The sequence below is a fragment of the Taeniopygia guttata genome, chromosome 13 (genome assembly GCF_048771995.1).
Source record: "Taeniopygia guttata chromosome 13, bTaeGut7.mat, whole genome shotgun sequence".
NCBI lineage: Eukaryota > Metazoa > Chordata > Aves > Passeriformes > Estrildidae > Taeniopygia > Taeniopygia guttata.
In genome coordinates, this window is record NC_133038.1 from 10,269,148 (window position 1) to 10,289,840 (window position 20,693).

At 51.1% G+C, this 20,693-nt stretch overlaps 2 protein-coding genes across 5 annotated transcripts in view; one reads left to right on the plus strand and one right to left on the minus strand.

Annotated features, from left to right (window-relative positions):
* The window catches only part of ARHGAP26 (Rho GTPase activating protein 26), a 100,735-nt gene extending 93,784 nt beyond the window's left edge, over window positions 1–6,951 (plus strand). Inside the window, exons 21-23 of one of the 2 annotated variants that reach the window (XM_030284064.4) lie at window positions 1,844–1,954; window positions 3,821–3,912; window positions 5,561–5,858. In XM_030284064.4, the coding sequence (XP_030139924.4) occupies window positions 1,844–1,954; window positions 3,821–3,912; window positions 5,561–5,649 (292 nt within the window). In that variant the 3' untranslated portion in view covers window positions 5,650–5,858. Of the gene's footprint in view, window positions 1–1,843; window positions 1,955–3,820; window positions 3,913–5,560 lie in introns of both variants that reach the window. The other variant, XM_030284065.4, reaches the window with a different exon arrangement.
* A 5,746-nt stretch (window positions 6,952–12,697) lies between these two features.
* Window positions 12,698–20,693, minus strand: part of NR3C1 (nuclear receptor subfamily 3 group C member 1) — a 60,575-nt gene continuing 52,579 nt past the window's right edge. For 2 of the 3 annotated variants that reach the window (XM_041718969.2, XM_072935401.1), the window contains exons 7-9: window positions 20,431–20,561; window positions 17,723–17,880; window positions 16,188–16,865 (exon numbers count right to left, since the gene is read on the minus strand). In XM_041718969.2, the coding sequence (XP_041574903.1) occupies window positions 16,713–16,865; window positions 17,723–17,880; window positions 20,431–20,561 (442 nt within the window). In that variant the 3' untranslated portion in view covers window positions 16,188–16,712. Of the gene's footprint in view, window positions 16,866–17,722; window positions 17,881–20,430; window positions 20,562–20,693 lie in introns of all 3 variants that reach the window. The other variant, XM_002192952.7, reaches the window with a different exon arrangement.

The window sequence follows — 20,693 nt, forward strand, 5'->3', positions numbered from 1 at the left end:
AGCTGCATTCTTTTCCCATGATTTCATCTCGAAAAGTGCAGCAGTAATTTCTGGTCCTGGAGCCCTGTGCCGTTGGATTTTCCTTCCTTTGTGCAGTGGAGAGGACCAGGGTTGGTGGCAGGCACAGTGGCCGTGCCATGCTGGCACACCAGTGCCATGTCCCAGTGGCCATGCCATGCTGGCACACCAGTGCCACGGCCTCTTGCACCTCCAGCCTGCTGCCCACAGGCACAGTGCTGGGAGGACAGGTGGGTATTTGTGGCCACTCTCAGCAGGACAGATGAGGTATCAGCCACATTTTGGTCAGCAGCTCATCACACGTCTGAGTCCCACCTTGGCCAGGCTCCTCTTGAAGGGAATTGCTGGGCCATCTCTTTGAAAGAACTGGTGCTTAAAGGGTTAATTTGGGCAGTTTGGGACGATTTGGTGACCTTGGTAGCACCTCCCGTTTGGGGGTGGGGATAGATGGAGTATCTGGTAAGTACCAATGGCTGTCAGGTTTGGTGAAGACTAAGGAAAACTCATTTTTCAAAAGATAGACAGTTTTGATGATAGAAATGCCAAAGGATTGTTTTTAAATAGTGATGATTATTAGCAGAACATTTTGAGGATCACATTGATAGCCTGCCTGACAGCATTCCCTGTTTCCAGCCTCTGGTGAAGCCATGCTGCCCTCACTGCTGTATCCATTTCTCTATGTGTGTAATCTTCTGACGTAATAAAGGTGTTACCTTTAATTTCAGAGGGAATTAATCAGTGTCTGTTGAATCCAGTGACACAGCTTCTGCAAGGAGTCAAGCCAAGAGTTTGGCTTTAAGAGATGGTCCAGTTTCCAAGGGGAAACCATCCACGTAATAAATATCCCCCTATGGTGGCAGCCAGAGGACAATGGGGAAGGTTAAACGTTGGTCTGAACTCCTGCAGGGCTGAGCTTCTCCACAGGTTCTGGAGCCACCCTTCCCTGAATCCCTTCCCCGTGCCCCAGGAGGCCCCAGCTGAGGGATAAGGACGTCCTGGAGGTACTGCCCTGTCCCCACCTCATCACAGACCTGTGATCAGAGGTACTGTCCCTCCCTCAAAGAGATAGCACAAGTCATGATGCTTCTACAAAACTTCTTGTTTTTACAGAGGCATTTGCAGTGTGGAGAGAGATTTCTGGTGTTTTATCAGGGATGGAGTTTCTAATCTGAATTGGGTAGGGAATACCAATGAGCGCTAAGCAGAGAAGCAGTAAATTAATCAAACCGGTATTTTAGTACAATAATTGCTTTTTGGTGAACTTGAGAATTGAACAGTTTGGAAGGACCCAAAAACTTCCATGTGCAGTCACCAGTTCAGTAACTTGATTCAGCTCCAGTTGACAGCTGTGGCTTCAGGAATCAGCACAAGGGGAAAAAGGGATGTGAAACATGGGAAACAAAATAATGACATTTTTATACACTGGATGTATGAGCACCACAAGTGACAGACCGAGGGGGTGGAGGCTGCTCACGGGCACCATTAACATCCAGAAACAGCAGCACTATTTCTGGGAGCTCTGGGGGAAGCACGAGGCAGGTAAGTGGCCGTGCTGCAGCACAGACCCGCGGCACACGGGGGGCCAGGTGCGACAGTGGGGCAGTGGAGCGGGGGTTGACTGGAAGATCCAGCTCTTGTTGTCCACACAAACGCAGACCCAGCCTTGAAACACTTCCCAAGGTCTTGGCACTTCATTTTGTAGCTGTGTCTCATGCTGGGAATATTCCCAAGGCACTCGCTGTCGTCGGCTGTCGTCTCTGTGTCTCTGGGTTGCTGTTTGTTGCTGTGGTTGCACGTTGATAAGGTCTCTGGTTATGTCTTGCAGCCCTCAGAATCCAAGCCCAACGTCACCCCTCTCACCGTCCTGGCCCATGTTCTCTGCGCCATCAAGTCCTATGCCCACCTCCTCTACGTCCAGCGACTCATCCCCCATCAGGTCTGTTGCACAACTCGCTTGGCTTTTTGTTGCTTTTGCTGTTTCTGTTGAATTTCCCCGGTTTCCTCCACTTCACTTCCCTTTCCCTTGGCATCCTGCTCGAACCCTCCCAAGGCAGCTGTCTGCACGCAGCAAGAGAGGACCTTCCCAACCCTCTGCCCCAGGAGAGCCCCTGGAACACCCCGAGCCCCGGCTGGAGCCCGCAGCCCCCGGGAGCTGTGCTCGGTGTCACTGCTGGGCTCAGCTCAGCTCAGCGCTGCGCTGGCTTTGCTCTGCTCTGCAGCAGGTAAGAAGTGTACTGCGAGGAGTAAAGAGCCTTTGGAAAGCTCTGCCACCCTGGTTTTCTGGCCACAGCCTCGTCTGGGATCTCAGAAGGGTGATGGGCACGGGGTAGCACAGGCTGCTCTGTGCCCAGGCTGAAGGTCCTTGGGCATTGCTGGAGTAAACCTGTCCTGGAAGCTGCAGAGGAGCCAGCACAGGATTCCCAGCCAGTCCTGGGTCAGGCTGAGCTGTGTGCCACCCCCCTGGGGTCCCCCTGTGCCCTGGGGTGCCTGGCACTGCCTGGGGTCTCGTGCCCTTGGCACCAGCGATGCCATCATGCCCTGAGTGCCCCGTGAGCCTGAAAATTCCTTTTGTTTTGCACCTGGTGGTCTCAAGCACTCCACGTGAGCGGTGCCTCCCTGGCAGTGAAGGACCCTCTGCAGAGGGAGGATTGTTTGCCCATCCTGTTTTTTAAGTGTTTGGGAGCTGCTCGTGTCAGGCAGCTGGAATTTGGAGAAGAGAGATCTCCATTTTGGGGCTCTCTTTGCAGCAAAGCCAAAACCATCCCCAGGTCCCGGGTTTGGAGTTTGGGGTGAAGGGGAGCTGCTCTTGCCATGAAGCCTTGCTGCTTCCCTGGGCTCATCCGAGGAGCTCAGGGGAACTTCAAGTCCTCAAAAGATAAAAATTGGTAAAACCACTGATCTGAGAATGGTGACACCTTGTTCCTCACTCCAGCACCTCCTGGGGGCACTTCATGGCTTCCCTTGGCCATGCCACAGCTGAGCAGCAGTGCTGGATGTGTCCAGCTGCTTGAATAGCCAGGGCCTGGCACTGGCACTGGCACTGCAGCCTGGCAGTGCCCCAGCTGTCCACTAGCCCTGCTCCAGCCCCAAGCTGGGAAGGATGGGTGGGGATTCCAGGGGCAGGGACAGCTCTGTGTGCCTGTGCTGTGCCTGAGGAGCCCTGAGGTCCCTCATTTTCTGCTCTCTGCCAGCAGTTTGCTCCATTCCTGCCTCTCCCTGCTCCGATTCCCTCCCCTGCAGCGTGGGCACGCTGACACTTCCAGCAAAATCTAATGGCTTTTAAGTCTTTCTTACCTTCAGGTACAGGCTCTAAAGAAGTGCTGCAAATTCTTCATGGACCTGCTTGTCTTTCTGTTTTGAAATAACCTTCCCTAAATGCTAATTCTTCCTTGTGGAATTCTCCTTGTGGTTGCAGCTGCCCTTGGATGGCTTTGGCAGAGCGGGGCCAGTGGGTCACTGCCAGCACTTGCTGCCACCTTTGCTCTGTGCCAGCCTCTGGTCAGCGATGGCCCCTGAGACACAGAACATTGCAGCTCCAGCCCAGAGCTGTTGTGGAGACCCCTGGGTTGGGCTGGGCACCAGTGTGGGCTCCAGCCCAGGCGGTGCCAGCTGGGCTCAGACTGGGATTTGCACTGGGGTGAAATGTGGCTCAGCCCCACTGATGTGTCCCTCGCTGCTGGGCAGCGTAGCCAAGGAGCCCGGCGAAGCAGCAGCCCCAGCGGGGTGCACAGCACTGTGAGGGGTGTGCTGTGTGCTGTGGGGTGTGGGGTGGCTCTGTGCCCACTCGTGCCCTCTCTTGCAGCTCCCCGCTGCGCAAGGCCCGCGCGCTCTACGCCTGCAAAGCCGAGCACGACTCCGAGCTCTCCTTCACGGCCGGCACCGTCTTCGACAACGGTGAGTGCTGGGCTCCTCCAGGGCATGGCCAGCCGTGCTCCTGGCGTGTCCCGGGGGGCTGCCCACCCTCTGCCCACCCTCTGCCCACCCTCTGCCCACCCCGCGGCTCCAGACCCTCCCGAAGCTCAAGGGAGACCCTGGTGAGCTGTGCCAGCCCCGGCGTTTGCCAATACCCGTAATTCTTCTGTGAAGGGGAGATTCAATTCTGGCTCTCAGCACCAGAAATACTCTGGGTAGTGCTGTAATGTTGTGTGCAAGAGATGGGAAGGCCAGGTGTGCTTTTTCCCTCTGGATGTGAGCGCTGGAGCAAGGTGGGCTTTGCTCGCTCAGCCCACGCTAATGAACACAGATTTGGTGTTTCCTGCACCAGGAGTTTGTGCCCCATGGAACCGAGCAGCTCTGGCTTAATCCCAGTGTAACGAAAATACTTTTTACTGCTTTCCAAGTCATTCTTGGCTTTTAAATGTTAAGCATTGTCATTTGGGAAGCTGCTACCACATGCACTGTTTTTGCCCTGGGATATAGAGGCGAATACAGCAGAAAGGGGAGGAGACTGAATCCTTGTGAATTAAAGACAATCCTCTGAAGCAGCTCCATAGTCATCTTATAAATAAACATGGTCTCCCCTCTGAGGGCCTGTGGGAATCGGAGCAGCTAGGAGGGGAACAAGTTTGAATTAAATACATTATGTTTGCTGATAAAAATCAATGGATTATTCAAGGGAAAAAGTACACAGCGTGTTCCAGTCACTCAGCAGCACAGCCGGGGCTCACGTTGGCTGCAGGACCTTAGGTGGAACCAGCCCGGCTTGGTGATCAAGGGACTTTCCAAACCCCAGTGAAGGCAAAGGGGTCTTGGCAATACTTGGAGCCAGCTTCCAATCTGACTCTGAGCCTCTGTGAGCAGCAGCTTGATCCAGCTGGGGCCTGGGGCTGCTGCTGCCCACAGGGAGCAGCACCCACGTTAGAGAGCTCCAGTTCCCCTGGACACAGAGTGAGGGAGTGAGGCCAGAGCTGCAGAGTCTCAGCAGTCCCGGGAGCTGCAGGGGCTCTGGAACACGGGCTGCCCACCGTTACTGTGGGAGGGGGGATATTCGTCTGCCTGCAGGCATAACCCTGGCCTGGCTGCTGCAGAATCAGCAAATTTTTGGGAGTTGATTGAATAAAAAAAGGCTTTTGAGGACTGATCAGGTTTCTGGTTGCACACAATCAGGTTGCAGGGTTTGCTTTCCCGCTGGGATTGTTCCCTAATGCAATTTCCCTCCCAGCCTGGGCCCAGGGCAAGCTGGGATGTGCAGAGTTACCATGGGATGGAGTTAACCACAATTCTCTCCAACTTCCCAAGAGACCTTAGCTCAAATCAAGAGAAGTTGTGAGCCCCTGTTTTTATCCCAAATGCTCCACTTCCCTCAGCCCAGCAGCCCCAGGCAGTATTGGGAGCCTGCAGCTGACTTGGCGAAGGAAAGGCCAAGGAGTCCCGTGGGGAGCAGGCAGGGACAGAGCACTTCAGCTGCCCCTGGTGTGCTCACAGAACCAGGGAATGGTTTGGGTCAGAAGGGACCTTGAAGATCATCTTTAACCCTGTTAGTTCCCTTTCTTCGAAATGAGCACAGGTTAAAGTCTGACCTGCCCTTGGCCTGTCTCCGCAGTGCACCCGTCGCAGGAGCCCGGCTGGCTGGAAGGGACCCTCAACGGCAAGACAGGACTGATCCCCGAGAACTACGTGGAGTTCCTATAACTGTGGGGGCACAGAGCCACTGCTGAGCGTTCCATGGTATCCATGGCGAGTCCTGCAGGCCCCTGTGCCCTGTGCCACCGCCTGAGCGGGGTGAGGACACCCCTGTGCCCGCTGCGGGATGTTTGTGTGGGTCGGACGTCGCCTCCCGTCCCGCTCCACACAGGAGTGGTCCTGGGGAGATGGAGACACACCCCAGCCCTGGGTGGGCGTGCTTCAAGCCCACATCCCAGCCATGGAAAACCAGCCAAGGGACAGCCAAGTGCCCCGAGGGGCCGAGCTGAAGACTGGGAATGGTCAGAGCCACTGGAGCCCTGGGCCCCCACGGAGCAGGGCCCCACCAAGGAGGAGTGTGTGCTCCCAGAGCCTTCCCCGTGCTTCCCCGGTGCCCCAAGCACAGCTGTGGGTGCTGCCAGGGAGCACCCCGAGCTTTGGGGCAGGGGAAGGGCTGAGCAGGCAGCCCTGGCCATGTCCCCTCCCTGTGCCAGCGCAGCGCCGGCTCTTGCGGGCGAGAGCGAGCCCCGGGCGGGCTCTGCAAGGCTGGCAGGGCTCAGCAGGCACCTGCTCGCTGCAGAGAAGATGTTTTGGACCAAACCTCTCAAACTCATCTTTTTTATTTTCAGGATTTTGATTTTGTGGGGTAGCCCTCAGTCTGTGCGAGGTGAGCAGCCCTCCTGCTGCAGCCCCAGACAAGCCCCACTCCTGCTGTTCGGCTGTTTGGTACCTCCCCTTCCCCAGTCCCACTGTACAGACACATCCTTGCTCCCACCAGCACCCAGGCTGCTGATGTGCCCTGCTGGAGCTGCCTCTGCCTCTCCCCAGCGTTGCTTTTCAGGCCTCCCCTTGCTTGCAGCCTCGTCCGTGCCAAGTCTGTGCAGTGCTGGTTGTGCCAGGTGAATTATTTCCATCCTTGCGGGGCGTTTGCTGTCGCTGTGGCCGAGGTGGGGCTGTGGAGAGCCAGGGGGGAGCACCAGGGAGGAGCCCCCAGCCCAGCTCCTGCCTCCATGGACACACCACGAGGGCTCGGCAGGGCGAGCCTGCAAACCCTGCTCGTTCCAGGTCCTTTGGAAGGGGGAGGGAGGGAGAAGGAGCCCTGTCTGACTGCAGAGCCGGGATTTTGGGAGCTGGAATCATATTTTATAAAAAGAAAGTCTCAACCCCCAGGCAGTGGCACTGGGGATGGATGTCGTGGCTTTTTTGTAACAGTTTTAAAGACTTTGAGTGACTGAATTGCTCTATGTGTCACTTTTTATTTTTGAAAGGATTAATGTATAAATAGAGTATCTTAAAATATTATGAGGAAAAGATCTATATTTGATATTTTTAGAAGAGATGTAAGGAGAGAAGCAAAGGACATTTGAAGCTGGTCACTGAGAGGCTCCAAAGCCCTTGACCCCCAGCCTGGAGCTGCTGCTTCCTTCACTCCATTGTGCCCCTTTGAGAGAAGGGAGCTGAAATTTCAGCTCTCTTCACGTTTTTGTCCACGGTAATTAAACTTCCTGGGCTTTTGTCTTGGGGAAAAAAAGAGGAAAAAGGCAATCATGTTTTTCCTGCTTTCCGGGGGGGTGGCACAGCTCATTCCCATGGGATCACACCCTCTCCATAGGACTCTGACCCCTTGGGGAACACAATGGTTTGGGCAGGGGTGAGGTCCCCAAAGTGCCTCGTGGTCTCTGCTCTGAGGTGTTGGATGAAGAAGGCGAGAGGTTTGTAGGGATAAAATCCGGTGTTTCCCTAGCTGGTTCATCTCCATCTTTGCATTTTATAGCCAACTTTTGTGCTATTTCTTGGCTTTCCCGACGCCGAGGATGAGGCCGGGCTTTATCCAGCCCCGGCATCGCTCCGTGGCTGGGGCTGCTGCTGGGACCTGGGGCGGGTGTGTGAGAGGGAGAGGGATGGGGAGGGCTGATGGAAAGGATTTTAAAAAACCCGTCATACTTCATCTGTCAGCACTGTGCTTGTGTTTGTGTCCTGTGCCGAGCGCTCCCTCTCCCTCCTGCCTGCCCGGCTGCTGCTGGGGCAGAGCGGAGCTGGGCATGAATGGGAGCTGCAAAGCTGCCAGGAGCCCTGCAAAGGCATTCTCTGGGGACAGGGAATTATTTAGGGACCTGCTTAGCCATGCTGTGTGAGCAGCAGCACCGCGCTGCTCCCGCCGTGTCCCCACAAAACCTTTCCGTGCAGGGTCCCCCTTGGCTCCTTGGATACTCCAGTTACTCTGAGACCGGAGTAAATTCCTTTTCAGAGGCACTTGGGAGCTTTTGGATGTGCTACCTAGAGAGTTTCTGGGAACAAAAATCCCACACACATGTATTTACGAGATGTCTCCTGGAGGAAAGGAAATCAAACTGAGGCAGAAGTTATTGCTCTTACAAGAGAGCCAGTGGAATATTTTTTTTTAATTAAAATTTTCCAAAAAGAAAAACTTGTCTGGAACGCTTACTAAATGTTCCCATTTTGGGCCAGCTTTAATACTGTAGTAAACATTGGTTTATTCCAAGAGAAATTAAAGGTAGGAAATATTTTTTTAAACCAGCCTGACACAGCATTTGATGCTCAATATTAAAGTAATCAGTTAAAATGAAACAAAAGCTGGGTGGTGACACTGGCAGTGGGCAGAGCCTCTCCCGTGCCCCCTGGTCAGTCACAAAGAGAGGGTGCAATGATGGCTGTTGGAAGTGACATCAGAAGAGTCTCTTGGTGCAGCCCTGCCATGTTTCACGTCGATGGCTGATGTTCCACAAGCACGCCGTGAGTTTGGTTTGGGTTTGGTGGTTGGTGGCAGTTGGATTAATCAGGGTGGGCTGGGTTTGGTGTTGGGCTGGGTTTGGTGTTGGGATGAGCTGGGTTTGGTGTTGGGCTGGATTTTGTGTTGGTTTTGGTTTGGTGTTGGGTTGGGCTGGATTTGGATTTGGGTTTGAGCTGGGAATGGGTTGGGTTGCTGGATTAGCTGGGCTGGGTTTGGTGTTGGCCTGGGTTTGGTGTTGGGTTGTGGTTGGATTGGGTTGGTTGGGTTGGGTTTGCAGTGGGACTGGGGTTGGTTTGGATGCTTGAGGCTGTCTCCTCCTGTCCTGTCCCTGGCTGCCTGGAGAAGAGGCCCCAGCCCTGGTTCAGCTGTGGAGCACAGGGATGGATCAGGGCACCTGCACAGAGCCGGAGGGTGGAGAGACATGTTAGTGAGTGCGTGGTGGTTTAATACTCCCAACAAACCAGAAACCTCAAAGCGATTATAATTAGTACATTTGGGCTAATTCAGATTTTTAGCTTTTGGGAAATAACGATTAAAAGCCAAGGTTTTTAAAGAAATAGCTGTTTAAAGCTCTGTTCTCTGGCTGAGGAGCTGATTGTTTGCAGGTCATTTAGCACGATGCTGACGGCTCACAAGGTAGCACCTACCTATTACTTATTGAAAATCCTCCCTTCTGCTAATGAAGCTTATTCTGCTTCTAAACCTCAGACAAAAGGGTCTAGAAAATCACACCTGGGCTCTAAACTCACTGACGCACGCAGGAAGGGGAAAAAGTCTGCAGGAGCCGGGTGCCCCGGAGACCAGCCTGGCTTGGATTAGGGGGGGATGGCAGAGCAGGGGCTGGAGCTGGGAGGGGGGGGGAGTTGGAGCAGTCCCATCTCTACAGGGGCATTTCTGTGTCCCTGCTGTGCCCCCATCCCTCTGGGAGCCCCCCACAGCCCCCATCGCTCCCCAGCAGCTGCTCCCCCAGGATCCCGCTCACCCCAGCAATCAGACAATGAAATATCTGCAGATCGCTCAGAGCTTTTCCTCCCAGCCACTGTGGGTGTAGAGCAGAGGGACGAGGGATGGGAGAGCTCCGGGATGGGCCCCAGAGGGGCTGGAATGTGGCTGGCAGTGAAGGTTCCACTGGGGTGAGCATCTCCCTGGCACAGGGGGCTGGAAAGGACTGAAATCCCAGCCAGTGCCACCCTGCCATGGCAGGGACACCTCCCACTGTCCAGGCTGCTCCAAGAACTGTCCAACCTGGCCTTGGGCACTGCCCTGGGTACCTCAACCTCCCTGGTGACACCTCGGTGACACCACGCCAGGACAGTGCCACCTCCGCTGGCCCCATGGATGAGGACAGCGATGGGGCAGCCCCGTCTGCCCCGTGCCCAGCTGCCCTCCCTTTCCCACCTCCCAGAGATCCTGGAGATGCCTTGTTCCTTTTTAAATCCTATTAATTTTGCTGCAGCCATTATCATAAATATTTCTGAGTCTGGGAGATGCACGTGCTGCTTTTCCCTCTGTTTTGCTGCTGGTTATTTTTTGCCAAGTTGGTGTTTGGCTGGGCTATATGTTCAGCCACTGTGGTTGTTGTTTTTGCCCAGTTTTTGTTGGGTTTTGCTGCCCTGTGTGGTACCCGGAACGCCGCAGCCCCAGCCCGAGCAGCACCAATGACTCTGTGCCATCCCCTTCGTGCTGCTGTTTATTATTTATTTCCCCAGCAACGGGGATATATTTAGCCCAGCAGCTTTGAGCTGTTTCAGCCCCATTATGCTCAGCAGTCCCAGCAGCGAGCAGTGGCCGAGGGGCAGCAGGAGCCCCCCGGGACCCCAGCAGGGACCCCCGACCTGTCCCTGCCCCGGGCAGGGCTGCAGGAGGGGAGGGCGTGAGAGCCACATCCCTCGGGCTCCCTTGGACTTGCCAAGGGTTGGGCTGGGCTGGGCAGATTTTTAGAAATTATTTTTAGTAATTGCTGTGTTTGAGCCTCGCAGGCCAGCGCTGTGTTTGTTTGGGGTAGGAACACGTGCGGCTCAGCTGCAGCCAGCTGGAGCAACTCTGCCTGCCAGCCAAAAAGGGTAAAAAGGGAAAGGGCAGGGGAGAAACGAGGAATTTAAAATGCTGGGGTTTAATTCTGGATTTGTTCTTGCAGGAGCCCAGAGAGGCGTGTGCTGGGGCCAAGGCAGGGCCCAGGGTGACGGGATGGCAGGGACAGCCCCCCTGAGCCGTGTCACTGCCTGTCCCCCGTTCCCCTCTCAGCTCCTCAGGGTTGCAGCTCCCCGTGTCCAGTCCCTGCAGATTCTCTCCCCTCCCTGTTCTGCTCCTTGGGGATGCACCCCTGAGCCCCCAGCCCAGCCCTGGGCACACCAGGTCACCTTCCTCAGCAGGAAGTGTCCCCCATCTCCTGCATCAGGAGCACAGTCAGTGCCCACATCTGATCTGCCTCAGCAGTTTTGCCCCAGCCTTTTTATGTGGTTTGATCTCAAATCAACAGATCGCGTAATTTGAAGGATTCCACTTGTTATTTTTTAACCTAAGGTTCCCTGTTGTGACCTCAGAGAATATCCTTCATTACACTCTGGAGCCGTGCCAGGCCTGTGATGGATTGGGTAAGGCTTTTACTGCCACCAGCCCTCCTCCAGGCTGGATTTTATCAGCTGGCCCACGGGCTCAGGCACTGGACATCAGTGAACTCCCTTCTGATGCTTCCTCTCCGTGCTGCTCCTCCAGCCAGACTTGGACAAGTTCCATATTTACACTTTTTTATTTTGAAATGTCCATGTACTATATATAATATAAAATGCATTTTCAGGCTCACCAATAATTGAAGTTGTTGGTAACCCTGGTAAGGAAACGCACCAAACTTGCTGGACCCTGGCAGGAGCTTGGCACTGAGAGCATCTAGGAGCTCCTTTGGGATAAGCAGTAATACACAGCCAAGGAGTCTTTTATTCTGCAAAACCCCAGAATTTGTGCCTGACACGGAGCAGCTCCGTGTGCCCAGAGCTCAACATGAGCTCACGCTGCAGAGGGGACACAGCCAGGGACAAACCAGCCCACTGGGGACCCTCCTGGGGGCAAACACGGACTTGAAAGTTCAACTCTTAAATGTCAAAACTGTAAAAATGGCATTTGATGGCATCTTCTCCTAACCAGTCTGAAATGCCATCATTTTCCTGGGATCATGTGAACACAACAGAAGTCATGACTTGCAGTCACATGCTGGGCTTCACCCAAATTTGCTGGAAGCTGAGGATAGAGCCCAAGAAAGCAAAACCAGCAGAACAAGGTGGCAGGTGAGGGAGGGCAGCAGCCGTGTCCCAGCCCAGCCATGGAGCAGAGGGAAGGGGCAGAAATCCTGCAGGGAATCAGATCCTGGGCCACAGATGCTTCTGCTATCAATGCTTTTGGATATGGGGCGGGACAAAGGGGATTTCAGGTGGAACGTGACCACACTGAGGACTCAATGCACTCACCATGAGGCTGGAGCCCCTGAGGCACCGAGCAGGTTTTATCTGAGTGTCTGGTGGCTCTCCTTATAGCATCTTTCCATAACTGTGCCTGAACAAACGTGGTTATCATAAATCCCATCCTTGCCTTGCCTCTGACCCCCATCCGCAGCTGTCCAGCTTGGGAATTACCAAAGGGAAATTTATGTAAGCTTTGTTTTAATTGCAAACAATTCAAAGAAATCATTCCCTGCTGGGAACTCGGTCTTTTCTGCTGCAGTTAAATGAGATTTTATTACAGCAGGCCTCGCTCCGTGGCTCGGGGGAAGGCTGAGCTGTGCTGGGGGAAAACCACGGCGGTTTGAAGGGCTGGAAACGTCGAAAACTCCAACATGGCAGGGAAGGAGCTTCATGGCAGCATCTTCTGCTCCAGGGCTGAGACTTTCTGAACACAAGCACAGCATCTTCACAGCCAGAGAGGCTCCTTCCAGCCCTGCTGACCTACCAAGTCTTTTTCCCTTTTTCCTGGGTTCAATTCTGTCTCTGCACAGGACCCAGCACCCATCCCCTGCCCAGGGCCTCTGTCCCAGCCCACACCTGGGGAGCCCCGAGGCTTTTCAGTACATTTAATTTCCCTGTCTCACTAATGTCTGGCAGCTGGCACCTGCCGGGGGATGGAGCTTTTATCACATTCTGGGGAGTATCAGACAGTTGGGAACCACCGCAGTGACAAAATACATTTAAAACCATAGAATTCAGGAGGGATTGAGGTGGGAAGGGACCATAAACTCATAGAGTCCCACCCCTGCCATGTCACACCCAACCCTCTCCAAGACCACAACAAAAACTCCACAAAAGCATTTTGGAGCCATTTAATGAAAAAAGCAGAATTTTATTATATGGTTTCTGTCCATTATTCGGCATTGCTGTAAATGGCTCACATTTACTGCAACTTCTGTACAGATGTGTGGCTTTGTATTACCAGAACAGCAAATTTAAATGAAAAAATAAATGTTCAACAATTCCACACAAGCTTTTACAGTCCAACATTTCACTGAGTAGGTGAAAACTACAGACTTGTTACTACAGAATTATTCAGCATGAATAAAAAACTACAACTTTTATTTTTAAACAGGAGTCACTGGTTTATTTTTTTAATGCTGTTTAAAATTGCTGTGATAAAAATAATGATTTTTTTAATAATGCCATACACTGGTATGATATAGGATTTGTCCCCAGTATATATCTTTTTGTTTAATATACAAAATAGAGTAATGACCCATCGCTGCCTCTGCTGTGGGCAGGGGGCTGGAGGTGGGGCGTTCCCACACGCTCCCAGCCTTCCCTCGGACACGAGGCCCCTGGCTGGAGAGGCCCTCGACCTTCACGGAAAATTTGGTTCCTACGAGACATCGATGGCTCAGCAAGGCTGGCTGCAGGCTGGGATCAGGGCAGAGCGGGCCTGGCCTGCCACCAGGGAATGCCAGCCTGGACTGGGTCGGAAGGGACCCTAAAGCTCATCTATCCCCCCTGCCACGGGCAGGGACACCTTCCACCAGACCAGGCTGCTCCAAGCCCCATCCAAGCAGGCCTCCAACACTTGCAGGGATATAATAATACAATCTTTATAAAATCTCACTCTAAGTCATGTCCCTGAAGTCCTCCCTCTCTGGAGTTCGGCTGCGGGGTGTTTCCCACAGCCCACGCTCATCCAGGCACTTCCTCCTTTCCTACCTTTTCCTGTGGAAACGGCGAGGTCATGTTTTCGTTTTTCGGCATCGATTGGCACCAGTCCCCAGCCCCCCGCCCCCCGCGTCCCTGTCCCCGCGTCCCCCTAAGGCCATTGCGAGTCCTGAGCTGCCCCCGCCGTGCGGGCGGATCCGTGCACTTTGTGATAAGGCACTGAAGGGCCAAGGCCGAGTTCTCCCTGCTTTATCCAGAGTGCAGGGACTCCCCACTGCTACACGGACACGGAAAACAGGACACGGACTGCTCACTGCTGGCTACAGCGCTACGGAGTCTCACCGGGGAACTGAAACTGAACAGCACGTACAGGACGATTCTCCTCTAACATCACAGTTTCCTCTGGTTTTTCCTTAAATCCACAGACTAAAAATGAATATACAGGCAAACAGACACGAGGGGCAGAGAGCCTCTCCTCCTATTCTCTCACAGGGGGGACCACAGAACCCCAGAATTTGGGTTGGAAGGGATCCTAAAGTTCATCCAGTTCCAACCGCCAACTCCACCACCTGCTGGAGTTCACTGCAGTTGCTTTTGCTGGCAAAAATGACAATTTGGGGTCTCTGCACCCCGACCCGCACACGCTGTCCCCAGGCTCTGACCGAGGGCTCTGGGAATGCAAGTTTATAAAACATTCTCCAAAGTAAGAGCAGGTTTCCCCTCCCCAGGACCCCCAACCCCACCAGTACAAACTCCTATCTGTATCGCAAACGGGCGCGGGAGGATTCCCAATGACTTGGGCTGGAAGTCGTAATTAAAATCCTGACCTTTACCTATTACAAAATCTACATATTCCTTACAGATCGAAGAAGAGAGTGATTATTTTCTTTTATTAAAGATGCTATTGTACTCCAAAGTACTGAATATAGGATCTTTTTTAATAGGTATAACATTCAAAAAGAGCTTTAAGAAAAGATGAGAATTGAGTTTCCTATTTCAGTTGGAAACCAAGGCCTGCTCAATGTAGAAATGTGCTGTGAACACCCCACGCTCTGTATTTACATATTGCTGGCACCTGGATGTGGATTATTGCCCAATTTCTAAGCTGTTTTTGCTGTGACGGTTTTTGCAGCGGGGTCTGGTTCAGCCGTGCCTCCCGACCATACAGATAGGAGCATCCCCCCCAAAACCAACGGGAATTTTACACAGTGATTCAGTGAACACAACCCAACCCCAGACACACCCACGGAGCACAGGTTTCCCCTGGAACAGAGCACTTCTTTGGATACCAACACCGACGGCCCCGGTGCTGCCTCCGGCCAAACCACGCGCTTCCACTCAGCTTATCTGTGACCCCTACAAAAAATATAATTACATGTATCATGATAAAGCAATCTGTCATCTAAAAATCATCCTTATTATACACTATACAAGCTATTTTACAATCATTTAATAAATTGCTTTTAAAGCTGCAGTAGCCCTTCCCTTTTTTTCTTGGATCAGCGAATATACCGATTATACATATTTGAAACTATAACTAAATATAAAAATATATTAGGTTTTGTATTTTCGCAGACGATCTTTCTCATTTCTATTACACAAACGATCTGGCCACTTCGAGTAAAAATCAAATTTTAGAGTGGCATAGTAAATATTTCAGTTTTGAGATACAGAAAATTGATAAGGTGCATGTAGAAAAGGCTACTACAGCTTCTAAATGTCGAAAATATCCTCATCAATGGCAACAAGGAGAAATCCACAAGGCCTATGGGAATTTATGGCACGCCAGGAATTCAATGTGAAGGGCTGCAGCCTTACAAAGACAGAAAGTTTGACGGACAACTCTAAGACCACGAACTCAGTAGCGGAGCTCTCCTGCTCTCCGGGAAAGAGGCGGGAGCAGTCAGCGAAGGGTGGAGATGTGGAATTGGGTCTCTAACCAGGCAGTTCGGAGCTGGGAGATCCAGTCCCAGCTGCTGGACAAGTCCCCGCTGAGGAGGATCCTGGAATCCCAGAGGAGAGCAGCCCCAGCCACGGGCTGCACTCGCACGTCCTCCCCCGTCCGCGGGGTCCCCAGAAATACTTGTGTGATGGCAGCTTTACGTGTACAGAAAACAGAGTTTCTCCACACAGAAGTAAACTTTTCTGAAGCTATGCATATTTTCCTGAAAATTTCCTGATGGGCAGTCAGGACTGATCTTCTTGGCATCAATGCAGCCCGTGACTCTTTGCGTTATGGCTGTTGCATCATATGCAAAAATCAGGCTTCTTTTTTTTTTTTTTTTTTCAATATATAAAATAACCTGCTCATTTACATCCAGTTAGGACTGGGTAAATTTTCTATGAATCTGCATAACCAACACTTTTGCAATGTACCAAAAGGATTTGTTTCATCTGGATCTACTGAAATGAGATTTGAGAGTGTTCTCCCACCCACCCTGGCCCTTAGAAAAAGCCCAATTTTCATGGCCATTTTGCTGGTTGAAAGCATTAGGTTAGAAAAGCCCAACCCAGTTTCACATGAGTCTACTGGAGTATTTACTGTCTAGAGGTCATTTAGGAAAGCTACGAGCTGCCCCACCTTAAAAAACCAGCTGTACAATAGGCATCTTGAAGTATTACAAAAAAATTATGTAAGAAAAAATGAACAAGCCAAGTTCACGGTATATAAAGTTAAAGGAAATTGCTAAAACCAGACAGTAATAGCTATAAAAGGCACAACTTCCCTTTTCTGATATACACTTGTAAACTTTCTTCAGGTTACATGCATAAACCAAAATACTACCTTAACTTTAAAAAAAAAAAAAATCCAAAACACTTTACTAAAATAATAAAAAAAAAAAAGCCTAAAAAATTGTCTCCAGCCAACTGCAGCAATTAATTAATTAATTAGCAGAATGTTCGTAACAGCCTCAGAGCTTGTCACTGGTGGTTTGATGCATCCAGGGATGGTGCACGAGGGGAGAGAGAAAATTTCTGCCAAAACCGATTTCTTTTCCTTTCCTTTCTCCCCAATCCTTTCCCAACGTGAGAAATCCACTGCTTCTCCAGCCTAACTCTTGGCCCTCTGTAAACCACATGTAGTGCATAATTACAAAAGAAACACCTGCGAGGACAAAAGGAACAAGTTCTGTAGGTTTTCTCTTTACAAAACAAAGCTATCATGTGACGGTTTCTTAAGGCAACCCTTTGTGTTAAGGCAGTCACTTCTGATGAAACAAGAGCTTCTTGATATTTCCATTGGAATATTTTGGTATCTGATTGCTGATGATTTCTGCCAACATTTCTGGGAACTCAATACTCATGGATTTATCCAAAAATGTCTGGAAGCAAAAGCTCAGAAGATTTTCAACCACCTACGAGTGACAAGACAAAGAATTACTTGCACATGAAGATGTTCAGAGAACATTCACCTCCCACCTCCCCAGCTCCTGCCCGCAGGATGGGGCTCAGGCAAGACGTGCACAGGAATCCTCATTTAGTTCGTTAATTATTGTCCATGGCACTCTGATATACACCAAACAAACAGACTGACCAAGGCTTGACAAACTGAGGAGATTCAGCACCAATTCCCACTCCAGCACATAAATAACACACACATGGATAAGCTAAATGAGACATTTCCAGGTGCTTGGTACAGCAACAAGAAAAAACAGTAATTCTGAGGTCTCAAAGTTACCCTTGTCTTAAAGACTGCTTTGTGCTACATGTGTAATTAGAATTAAACTGCCAAAGGAGACGGTCTGAATTGGAAATTCCTTCAAAATTAGATCACTGTTAACACCACACATAGTGCTGAGGCATTGTTTTAATGGAATGACAAATTATTCCATAAACTCTTTATTTCTGGGGCTCTGAGATAAGACTGCTTTTAAATGTCACATTTCTGCTTCTCCTGCAAAGTCAGTTACAGTTCCTGAGCTTCTCCTTTTTAAAGCAACGTAATTTTTAAAAACTGGAGAGACTGGAAATGAGATTAATTATACAGTTAGTTGCTGTGGACTGCACTGCAGAGGCAGCCTGAGAGGACCACGTTCAAGGCTGTCAATTTGCCTTCCGTGAGACAGCAGAGGAGCACGACCTCCTCCTCCTCCTGCTCCTCCTCCTCCTCCTCCCTGCTATCGGTCCCTTTAATAAAGAGCTGGAGGAGCTCGCTGTGCCCGCCCCAAACGTATTTCTCTGGAAGGCCTGCAGCATTCCTGTCAGGACTTACATCATGCATAGAGTCCAGCAGTTTAGTCAGTTGATAAAATCGCTGCCAGTTCTGGCTGGAGTTCCCTTCCCTCTTGACGATGGCCTTGCCCAGCTCCTTGATGTACGTCATGCGGATCTCCTCGAACAGGGACTGGCTCTTCAGGCCCTCCTTGGGAACTGCAACATGGACACCAACCTTTAAAAGACTGCCACACTGAACTCTGACATGACTGAAGTTCTCTGACAGCAGTTACAGAGAGGGAATCTTCATCAGGAGCTTCAGTGACAGGACAAGGAGCAAGAGGGGAAATTTTGGTAAAACAGGGAATTCTTCCCTGTGAGGGTGGGCAGCCCTGGCACAGGTGCCCAGAGCAGCTGGGGCTCCCCCTGGATCCCTGGAAGTGCCCAAGGCCAGGCTGGAATAAGATGAGCTTTAAGGTCCCTTCCAACCCATTTCTGTATAAATGAGCAAAAGGAAAAGGACTTGGACTGACTGAAATGACAGCAGAGAGGCAAGGAGAGAGCAGAACTGGACAGTGACCAGCTGAATACAAGGCACAGGCTTGCTGCAAAATAAAATAAAAAAAAAACCTCCAAAGGTATTCCAGCAAAAAACAGTGGGAAGGGAACTGGACCATGGAGGCAACAACACCAAGCTCTGGAAGCACCTTATAGATACTCTCAGGTCAGTCAGAGAGAAGAGGAGAAAGATTTCTACCAAGCTAAGCCTAGAAAAAAGTCCATGAGGAATGTAAACTATCTATTATCTCTTTCTATTCATATTGCTTACAGACATGTTCTACCACCCTGTACTATTCATAGTGCACCAACAGTATGAGATGTTTTTACTTAAAAACCAATAAAATTAGTCTTCACAATGTTCTCTATAAAAGAGAGATGTACTTTAAATATTCATTCTTTACCTTCTGAACATAAAGTTCATTCTGAACATAAAGTCATTCCAATCCCTACCTCAACAAGAAGACACCCTGATGGAGAAGCACCAGGCCTGGAGCTCCTGTGCTCTCCAGCCCTGGGGAAATGTGACATTAGGAAGGTTCCTTAAGAATTCCATGTGCCCAGGGAACAGCAAGGGCAGGATCACAGGATGGCTTGGCTTGGAAAGGATCTTGAAAGATCATCTGGTTCTGAGCCTCCTGACATGGATCAAGTAACGGGCCCAGGCAAGGCAGTGAGGGACTGGACAACAAACAGACTGCACTGGCCATGGGGAATCTGGGCAGGGACACAGCTTGATTGGAACAGGGCTGGGACACTGAGACAGGACTGGGCAGATGAGCTGGGGACAGAAACCCAGCGCCTGGGGATTCAAATCCAGGTCCCTGTGCCCATCTCCTCCTATGGGGACGGTCCCTCCACAGGCCAAGGACCTGGAGGTTTATCCAACCTGGACAAACGGAGCACGTGGACCCCAGAGGTCCTTAAGGTGCCTCCTTTTGAGGCCTCTGATCACCTTGGGAAGTGAAAGAGTTGAAGACAGAGAAGAGAAAGAGCTAAGACAGAGGTGACTGAAAGCACCTTTCAGACAGGAGGACAGAGGCCATAGAGCACGTTCCCTTCCTTAGGAAATCCAACCTTCCCTGCACTGTCAGCACCTGAGAGATCCTGGAATGAAGTCTCTTGTCTGTCTTGCCTACACAGGAGATTAAACCTGTCAACTGTTTCAGGATTTCACATGGAAAAGGTCTCTGAGTTATGTCTGTGTGTGAGCTGCAAGCCTAGACCTGTGTGAGATTCCTCTTCCTCCTCCTCCTCCTCCTCTTCTCTTGGAAAACTTAACACAGAAGCACAATAAACAAATCCAAATTGTCAAGTCATGGATTAAAGAGCTATAGAAATCTCAGCTCTTCAATTGCAGAAGTTCCCTGATGTAGCACTCACACAATGTATGTACCCAGCAAAAGGAGGATCAATTGTCTCCCTCTGGAAATGGAGTGGAGAGGCCTCTCCGGGCAGTGCCAGCCCCTGCCCAGCCCCGCTGCTGGAGGGGCTGAATCCTGCCACTGCTGCCTCCTCACCACCTCTGCCATGGAAATGTCTCCGTGGAAATTTCCAGCTCCTGTGAGGAAAGTTGGCCTACACCACACCCGAAACACTTGAGGAATTTTTGGGAGAGATTTGAGAATCAAACAGGAACTGTTTGAAATCTGCAGCTTCAGGGAAGTTTTAAGTTCCTACAAAGCCCACGGCCATGAGAGGCTGAAAGTTTCCTCTGAAAAGAGCCCTTGTCCCAGTTCTGGGCTTGGCAGCGAGGCCGTGCTGGGCACTGCCAGGCTGGTGGGGCACTGGGGGAACTGGCCATGGCACCCCCACACTGCCCACACCCACCAGCCATCACCCTGACATGGGAGCAGTGCTGGCATTCCCAACCCTCCTGCTCCTATCCGGAAAAAGCCCAAGGTGAACAAATTCTCATTTCTGTATAAGCATCAATGCCGTTATTCACTGGAAACATTAAAGATAAGGAATGTTTACACCTTCAGTGTAATAAACTTAATAATATTTACTTTTCATCACATTTCAGGTCCTCTCCAAGCAAGACAGACAGAATTTACTAAGCTGTGACTTGTTTAACTCCAGCATATCCTACCTAAAGATAAAAACCAGCATGTAGCATACTGTATAAATCTGTCCCACAATATCTATTGCAAATCCACCCCATACTTCTGTAGAAGTAAAAAGCTCGGTATTGAGCTGGTCACCTACTTGTAGAGAGGAGAAGCAACGTCTTCATGCAGAGATACTCCTCGTAGGAGACTTGGAGCCGGGACAGCTCTCGGGCCACCATGAGCATGTGTTTGCATTGTTCATACATACATGGGAGATTCATCCTCTGCCTGGGGAGCAAAAGCACAGGAATTAGTGCAATGCCTGGCTAACTGCACGCTCTGGGTGTGTTTTTGCACGCTGCAGATGAGGAGCTGTACGTGAGCCATGGCACTGCAAAGGAGGCTCCACTTCCCAGGGCG